We start from the raw sequence: 9,087 nt of genomic DNA, 5'->3' as shown, positions 1-9,087 counted from the left end.
GTGTTCAAGTTCAGTATATCAAATGTGCGGTCGTTTGTTATGCCCGAAAATTTTTTTCCTATGTTTAGTGAATTCACTGTCATGGTATCGATCTATATGTCACAACCAGTATGTACAGATGTGATTCCTGCAATTAACACGCAACTTACCGAACAGTTTTAAAAAGTAAGGCATTTCCACTTTCTTGGTTTACTTGGTTGTTAACTTCCAGTGGTTAGATATTTCTAACTACATTCTGCGACAAACCTAGATGACTTGGCAGACTGGATTAAATGCTGATGGAAATGTGGAGAAAACACAGATTTTATATGAAGTCAGACAAACGCTTAGCCTTCGGTAAATCTCTTATCTGACAGTTTTGGTCAAGTGGTGTTAGCGGCGGATACGGAAAACATGAGTTATTCTTTCACTAGTTGCTTTAGAAATTACATTCCTTTTGGGTTTGCAGACGAATATCCAATAAGTGATACATAAAGTGAAGCATTTTAAGGTACCTTATGTTATCTATCCGCTTTCTACCTTGACAATATGAGAGAACTCGCTCTGTGACTACAGTAAGCACTTCAGTTGGTGGGGGAATGCACTAATGCGATCGGTACTGCTGGCATCAATATGACAATCTAAAAATTTTCGAATAAATTCTGACCCGTTTCGACCAATTCAAGAAGCATTGGCATTTAGGACCCTTTGACTCTTGAATAGACCGGCTAACACGGATATTCCCTGTTTTGATTTCCATGGTATTCTTGGTGAACACATCTGGGTATAGTAGTGGGAATTCCTAATTGGTATATTCAACTGTGCTTTATTATGGTGTAAAATCCAGTGTGTATGCATTTGGATGAATATATAAATTGCATTCCCAGAAGAAATAGGCAGCTACTCTTGTGTCATTTGGGAAGAAAACTGTGGATACGCTGTAATGTTAGGCTTGCATATTTTTTCATTTCCCGGCTCTATACATAGCGACTTCTTTTTTGGAATTGCTTTTCTGAAATCCGGGTAACTGATTGATCCCCTGCTAAAGGGCGGTGCATTCAAGGTACTTTGTTGTGCATCTCTGGTTCAAAAACAATTGCATTCTATATGTAAACCTAAGTGAGTCATTTTCATTAGATAAATAAGGCCTGAGCTCATGTCGTGCGTTTCTTTGAAGGATACGGTTTGTGATTCGGTTGACTAATTCTTGAACGGAAACAAAAACATTTTCTAAATTGTCCTATATTTCACTCTAAATATATAGTAGTTATTCCTTCCTCATAGTGTTAAAACCGGTATCTATACGCCATTGCCCTGCTGCGTTTCCACTGCTTCATAGCAGGACCTATACCAACCAAATTTTGGCGTCACCTTGGGTGTCGAATGAACTTTGGTGCAGCATCCAAAGTTTCATTCGGGTAGCCGTCTAAATTTTGAACATTCTATTCTGTTCAGACTGATTTTCAATTTATATCGTTTTCTTCACAAACCTTAAAATTCGCCAAGAAATTAAATTGCACGTTGATCAAACCGCATCATTGTATCCCTAATTTGGTTGAGTCCTTCTTCATAGGCTTACCTTTGGCATAAAGATTAATTTAATATTTAGTGAGAGCGGAAAACTACTTCAAAAAACTACTTCTGTGGGTGACGTGAATTCTAGAACCCTCATTGAGCATGCATGAGCAAACCTGTTATTTAAAATGAAACTGCTGGGTGTTTTGCAGCGTTTCTTCAGAAGGACTGCTTTAATTACGTATCAGTTTGAACACCACTGCAAGCAAAGACGGTAGCTGGGTACCTGTTGGAATTTTGCCACAATCGAAGCACAAACTACACCATTATTAATAATGAACTTTTTTTATTCTGTGTAAGTGTTTCATTATTTAGGCAACAGAACAAGCATCATGCGCCTCAAATACAGAATGCTACTCGGATCTACCGAAATCTGCAGTGTGGAAGTAAAAGTTAGCAAAAGTAAATGTGTATCTACTTTATAAGGAATATTTCAGAAACCGAAAATACCAGTGAAGGGAACAGAGCCTATAAGTGGTATCCACCGGTACACCAGTAGAAAAGCTGAGCTTGGGTGAATAATCGGAAACACGGCCAACTCGACCGCACTGATTGCTTGTGGATTTTATCAGAACAAAATCAACCTTCTTAAACGAACTTCAGAGCTTCCGCACTGCGTAGCCCCCGGATAAGGAAGGCATACAAAAACTGCTCTCTTAAACTATTGAAATTATTTTGTAATCGTAATTTGGCTATCTTCCTTGGGCGCTGATACAGCATTCGGAAGACGACGACCCACCCGCAACTGTTTTAATTACGTGCTTGTAAGACATCCTGATTACTGTATATGTTGTCTCTTTTAACGAAACAAAACCACCAACTCTAGCTTGGTGACACACATTGCACAACAATCCCGTAAATGTTAGCAACGTGTTTGCTGAAAAGTTCCGTTGACCAGTCTAATGACCAGTCTAATCCAACAGGGATGATTATATAGGAAACGCAATTAGCAACTTGGTTAGCTACATTTGACACACCGGGGGGGGGTATTTTTTACTTCCATTAAAATGTCGTGCTGGATTATTCAGCCTCATTTATTTCATATGGCGTTTTCCATAATAAAAGGTTTAAAATAGGATCACTGATTTATTCGCTTTGCGTAGTTTATTTTTGCAGCTTCACTGCCATCACCTTGCTTTACGAAATTAACGTCTGGTTTGTAAATTGAGCGGTAATGTTCTCTTTATGAGAGCTCTGTATCCATGATAAACGTCTAGTTTGTACGTCGCTGGCGGTTTGACCACCGTTGATAATGAAACTGTATTTTATACGACGAATTTCAATGATGAAATGCGCCACAAAGTGTTAGCCGTAAACATGCTCGAAAACCTCAGATTGTGCATTACCTTCATGACGTAAGAAGGTCTGATAAAGGCTTTCAGTTTTCTTCAACAATCAAACTATCCGGTGTTAGCTGACATTTAGCAAGTAAGCATGAGCCTCTTCTGAGTTAGTCGTTTTAGAAAGCGATCAGTCGAATGATTGCTTACGTTGATCACTTAACTGCGTTTTATTTGACTTGACTGACGTTTCGTCACTGCATTAGAAAGGCTCATTGGGCTTCTGTGCTGCGATGATCCCGCTGGCAATGCTGGCTGAAACTTAGCCCCTAGAGGCTGGACCATGCACGAGAGGCCAACGGTGTGCAGCCCGATGAAGAACAGCGACCCTCCGTATTGCGATCAATCGTATTACGGGGCAGTTTGGAGCGGTAAGTGTGAAGACAGTAAAATGTTTCCCAAGTCAACCATCATATTCATATTTATGGAAGCAGCAATGCTGCCTTTGCACGAAAAAGTACGGGTTAGAAAAGGTTGGTCCCAAACCCGGACGATCTGACCGCCCAACGGTTGGTCGTGACCGCCGGAGCATTATTCAATACTGTCGAAAGACTCAAAACCAAAGAGCCCGATGCTTCTCAGAAGGCACCTGCCATTTTCAGCCGCATCAGGAGTGAGACAGCAATATCCCACTATTGCGCCCTCAGGGTCCGACCGGCCCCGCATAACCATGTCGTTCAGATTATTGAGCCACTGATTTCGGGGAGGGTCCCCCATGCAAACCCTAACAATTGCTGTCTCACGGTCCAGAAAGCTAGCAGCAGGGCCTGACTTTTGGGTCAGACTTTTGGGCCGAAGGCTCAACTCAACCACCTTCGTTGGCCTAGGAAACCTGGAAGTACATTTTCCCTTACAGGTCTCCACCCAGCGGTTTTCGCCCTCAGTTCCTCCTAACCCATTGTAAATGCGGAGCAGTCAACCCGTCTGCCCATCCTCTTGACATTGTTTGGTGTCTCAACCATCGCCCAGAAAAATGAACTCAAAGAGGCACTTACTAACCTCAAAAGATCCGATCCACGTTGCAGCAGTCAATATCCGTACTCTATGTCAGATTTGGCAGCAGGCATCCCTTGCTGAAAACTCAATTTCTGTCTCTAATAATGTACAGTGTATCTCCGAAACAGACATACAAGTCCCCTCTTTGGTCATGCTCGTCACCCCGCTTAGGATGAGCCCATAGTCATACATTTCACTGGTATTAGGTTATGGTGACTCCGTGGCTCGTGGTATCGTGGGTGTGGGAGTTGCACTCAGCCCCAAGGCCCAAAGCGCCGTACTGGACTGAATCGGAGTAAATAGTCACCTTTGGGTTGTGCAGTTGTCTGGTTCAATTGAGAATAACGCAGGTCGATGCGGTTTGTTTGTCGTATCAGCACGCGCCCCAAAAGATAGCTATACTAAGCCTGAGGAGAATGCGTTTTATCGAGAAATGTCACGACTGGTTCAGTCGGGAAGAAGGGCGGATATAGTAATCCTGGCGGGTGATATGAACGCCGAGTTGGACAACTAAGTCAGGAAAAATTGTAGTTATGTGGTTGATTTGGAGTCTATTCTGAGCATACGGGGAAGGCAGTGCGACGTATTCATTTGTGTATAGATCGTCGTCTGTTCCTGGCCACCACGGACTTCAAACACAACCGCACATGCCGGATTAGTTGGAGGCTACCTACCACAAGACGGTCATGGACTCAATTGGACCATATGAATATCGGTTAGTAACGAAGGGCCTCAGTTGAGGATACGCACTAAATTCTGATCGCGCAATCGTGCGGGGCGCTTAGCACTTTGATTTCCACCGGCACTACGCGTACCGAAAGAGAGCAGCCCCGTTAATCATTTTTGACAAGTTTCAGTAGCTAAAGATCACTGAGCTGATCCCTCTAGAAAGCTACTGGAAATGCACAGTCATGTCGGTAAGGAAGATTGCTCGGAGGAAGAATGGAGGCGAGTTAAAGATGCAATGCTCTCAGATTTCAGCACTGTTTGTCCAAGAAATCGAAATCAATCAGAAAAATATACCATACCAGCCCGGAACTGCGTACAAGACGTACAGAAACAACGGATCCTTATCCATCTTCTGAGGCGTCGGAGAAGGTATGCAGCTCTGTGTGGCGTACATCAAATCCAGTGTGCAGGGGGCATCGAAGGATTTCCAGCGTCTCGACTCTGTTTATGTCTCGCTGCCAACAGTCCAACAAAGTTTCTGCGGTCGTATCTATGTGTTCGTCCCAACCAAATTTCTTCTCGCTGTAATAACCGTTTGGGTTGAAGTAGAAGCGGGGCCACAAATCCGAGGGGGTCGTAAAGTAGGGCGATGCAACAGAATATGCCGCGTTTAGTCGCTGGGCCCGTTGGCAAGCCGACTTTGAATCGGAAGCTATCAGTTTTGATAGACCAGCACAGACCTAGCGTCTTGTGCAAACTCGAATGTGAATTATCGAGGTCAACCAGATCGGAAGCTCGCTCGCTAATAGGAATGTCATTCAAAACTTCCGGATTGTTGCTTACCCACTTATGTAAACGAAATCCACCCAACTTCAACATCGAACTGAGTTCGCAAACTAGTTTTTGGCTATTTCGACAGATACCATAGATACAAAGCAACCCTCCACATAAAAGTTTTCCTTTACTGCAGAAACTGTCCTTTTGTCGAAATCACCTTTGTTGTAATCAGCAACCCTTCGCAGAGCATAGGCAGCCACAAACGAGGACGAGGTGGCCCCGAATGGGTGCAGATTAGGGTGACAGACATGTGGGGATTTGTTGAGATTGCCGCCAGTGTACCAGAGAAAACTGAACACCGCCCTATCCTCCGGTGGCAATCGTACTTCTAAGAACATCTCCTCTATATCGGCAGACAAAGCAGTTTAGAGAAGTCGAAAACGCAATGAATGACCGATGATATCGTTTATCAGGTCAGGTCCGAAAAATAAGTAGTCGTTGGGGGAAACGCCTTGACCTTTGGCAGCACAGTCGAAAACCATACAAAACTTCCAGGCTTTCGATGGCTGAAGACCGGATGATGCGGGATGAAGCGCAAGCGTTCTGTTGAACCAGCTAGCGACCGACTCACATACCTTTCTCTTCGAAGGTAGTTAGGGTCTCACTGTAGTGTCGAAAGAGTGCTTTACTCCTCAACAAGCGAACCTTGAACTAACTGAGCCATTTCTCCGCTAAATTCATGTTACTAGGTAGGTTCTTCCAATTGAGCTCCTAAGGCAGCGGCACCTGGTAGTGACCATCCAACAAGCGTACAGAGTGCTCTGTCTTTTATAACCACCTTGTCCTTTAGGGATAGTGAGTTATCTCCACATTTACTTTCGTTGAAATCTGATTCAAACCTCCTCAGTATGTGATCCTCAACAGTAGGTTCTGTACTAAGGCAATTCACTGATATTCGTTTGGATCATGCAGGAGGGGCGGGTCCGAAAATTGTCCATCCCAAAGCTGTGAGATATGTGTAAGGCTGTTTCGGAGAACCCAGACGTTGCACAGTGGGACGGTGGAACATTGGTTTCTATCAAAATAGACATTTCGTTTCCAGCTTCGGCGATGGGAAGTGACCCAGTGGCGAAGGCGCAGTCGACGTTCAAAACATACTCGTCGTGCAACGGCTGCATGATAAAGCTGACGGTCATGGTATCCTTGATATCGGGGCCATTTAGCCATGGTACTTCTACGCGCGCCGCTTCTCTTTCTATCCCAAGTTGCTTCGCCACGCCTGCCATTATTAGGGTGGTATAAGATCCACTATCCAGCAGAGCATGAGTTAGCAGAGTCTCCTTTGGCCCAACCAGCCGGACTGCTAGAAAACCAAGGTAGCTCCGGGTCCCCTCAACTACCGTTGAGGTGACGTTGGCCACTTTCTTTGCCTTGTTAACCATTCACTGTGACGTACAGAAACAACGGATCCTTATCCATCTTCTGAGGCGTCGGAGAAGGTATGCAGCTCTGTGTGGCGTACATCAAATCCAGTGTGCAGGGGGCATCGAAGGATTTCCAGCGTCTCGACTCTGTTTATGTCTCGCTGCCAACAGTCCAACAAAGTTTCTGCGGTCGTATCTATGTGTTCGTCCCAACCAAATTTCTTCTCGCTGTAATAACCGTTTGGGTTGAAGTAGAAGCGGGGCCACAAATCCGAGGGGGTCGTAAAGTAGGGCGATGCAACAGAATATGCCGCGTTTAGTCGCTGGGCCCGTTGGCAAGCCGACTTTGAATCGGAAGCTATCAGTTTTGATAGACCAGCACAGACCTAGCGTCTTGTGCAAACTCGAATGTGAATTATCGAGGTCAACCAGATCGGAAGCTCGCTCGCTAATAGGAATGTCATTCAAAACTTCCGGATTGTTGCTTACCCACTTATGTAAACGAAATCCACCCAACTTCAACATCGAACTGAGTTCGCAAACTAGTTTTTGGCTATTTCGACAGATACCATAGATACAAAGCAACCCTCCACATAAAAGTTTTCCTTTACTGCAGAAACTGTCCTTTTGTCGAAATCACCTTTGTTGTCATCAGCAACCCTTCGCAGAGCATAGGCAGCCACAAACGAGGACGAGGTGGCCCCGAATGGGTGCAGATTAGGGTGACAGACATGTGGGGATTTGTTGAGATTGCCGCCAGTGTACGAAAACTGAACACCGCCCTATCCTCCGGTGGCAATCGTACTTCTAAGAACATCTCCTCTATATCGGCAGACAAAGCAGTTTAGAGAAGTCGAAAACGCAATGAATGACCGATGATATCTTTTATCAGGTCAGGTCCGAAAAATAAGTAGTCGTTGGGGGAAACGCCTTGACCTTTGGCAGCACAGTCGAAAACCATACAAAACTTCCAGGCTTTCGATGGCTGAAGACCGGATGATGCGGGATGAAGCGCAAGCGTTCTGTTGAACCAGCTAGCGACCGACTCACATACCTTTCTCTTCGAAGGTAGTTAGGGTCTCACTGTAGTGTCGAAAGAGTGCTTTACTCCTCAACAAGCGAACCTTGAACTAACTGAGCCATTTCTCCGCTAAATTCATGTTACTAGGTAGGTTCTTCCAATTGAGCTCCTAAGGCAGCGGCACCTGGTAGTGACCATCCAACAAGCGTACAGAGTGCTCTGTCTTTTATAACCACCTTGTCCTTTAGGGATAGTGAGTTATCTCCACATTTACTTTCGTTGAAATCTGATTCAAACATCCTCAGTATGTGATCCTCAACAGTAGGTTCTGTACTAAGGCAATTCACTGATATTCGTTTGGATCATGCAGGAGGGGCTGGTCCGAAAATTGTCCATCCCAAAGCTGTGAGATATGTGTAAGGCTGTTTCGGAGAACCCAGACGTTGCACAGTGGGACGGTGGAACATTGGTTTCTATCAAAATAGACATTTCGTTTCCAGCTTCGGCGATGGGAAGTGACCCAGTGGCGAAGGCGCAGTCGACGTTCAAAACATACTCGTCGTGCAACGGCTGCATGATAAAGCTGACGGTCATGGTATCCTTGATATCGGGGCCATTTAGCCATGGTACTTCTACGCGCGCCGCTTCTCTTTCTATCCCAAGTTGCTTCGCCACGCCTGCCATTATTAGGGTGGTATAAGATCCACTATCCAGCAGAGCATGAGTTAGCAGAGTCTCCTTTGGCCCAACCAGCCGGACTGCTAGAAAACCAAGGTAGCTCCGGGTCCCCTCAACTACCGTTGAGGTGACGTTGGCCACTTTCTTTGCCTTGTTAACCATTCACTGTTTCGTTAAGCAGGCGGTGATGTCGCTGGTTGCAATACGAGACGTCGCAACGTGTACGCACGCGACGCTCAAATGCTCTATGGTTAGGCTCCAGACAATTGAAGCATAACTTGAGGCCTCTCAGTATACTCAGCTTCTGGACTTGGGGATGTGTGTCAAACATTTCACAGTCTGAAAGGCTATGAGTCTGGAAAAAGTGAGGACAGGTCATACTCTCTCTCATATCTACCACGTTGATGCGGGACATTCTGGGTGGGCGTTCTAAGCCTGATTACCATATCTTCTCGTGCTGGCGATAACACCGTATCAACTTCAAGCAAAGGATACAATTCTGTTAAGAAAGGTTACTAAACGATCGAACACCGGCTCTGATACCGAACGCAGTATGTCGACTGCCGCCTCAGCCCACGTTTGTTGCAAATACCGAGGAAGATTTTCAACTATACGATTGAGATTGGTT

At 45.1% G+C, this 9,087-nt stretch overlaps 2 protein-coding genes across 2 annotated transcripts in view; one reads left to right on the top strand and one right to left on the bottom strand.

The window, feature by feature from the left end:
• The window catches only part of T265_09009 (hypothetical protein), a gene marked incomplete at both ends in the record, with an annotated part of 29,332 nt that extends 22,554 nt beyond the window's left edge, over nt 1–6,778 (bottom strand). The window contains one exon of the mRNA XM_009174969.1: nt 6,495–6,778. Coding sequence (XP_009173233.1) covers nt 6,495–6,778 — 284 coding nt within the window. The remainder of the gene's footprint in view (nt 1–6,494) is intronic.
• Nucleotides 1–9,087, top strand: part of T265_09010 (hypothetical protein) — a gene marked incomplete at both ends in the record, with an annotated part of 55,143 nt that overhangs the window by 43,556 nt on the left and 2,500 nt on the right. Inside the window, one exon of the mRNA XM_009174968.1 lies at nt 3,168–3,265. Coding sequence (XP_009173232.1) covers nt 3,168–3,265 — 98 coding nt within the window. The remainder of the gene's footprint in view (nt 1–3,167; nt 3,266–9,087) is intronic.

Source organism: Opisthorchis viverrini (assembly GCF_000715545.1).
Source record: "Opisthorchis viverrini unplaced genomic scaffold opera_v5_254, whole genome shotgun sequence".
In the NCBI taxonomy this organism is placed as follows: Eukaryota; Metazoa; Platyhelminthes; class Trematoda; order Opisthorchiida; family Opisthorchiidae; genus Opisthorchis; species Opisthorchis viverrini.
Note: the sequence above shows the minus strand (reverse complement) of the source record. Positions and strands in the feature narration are given on the sequence as shown.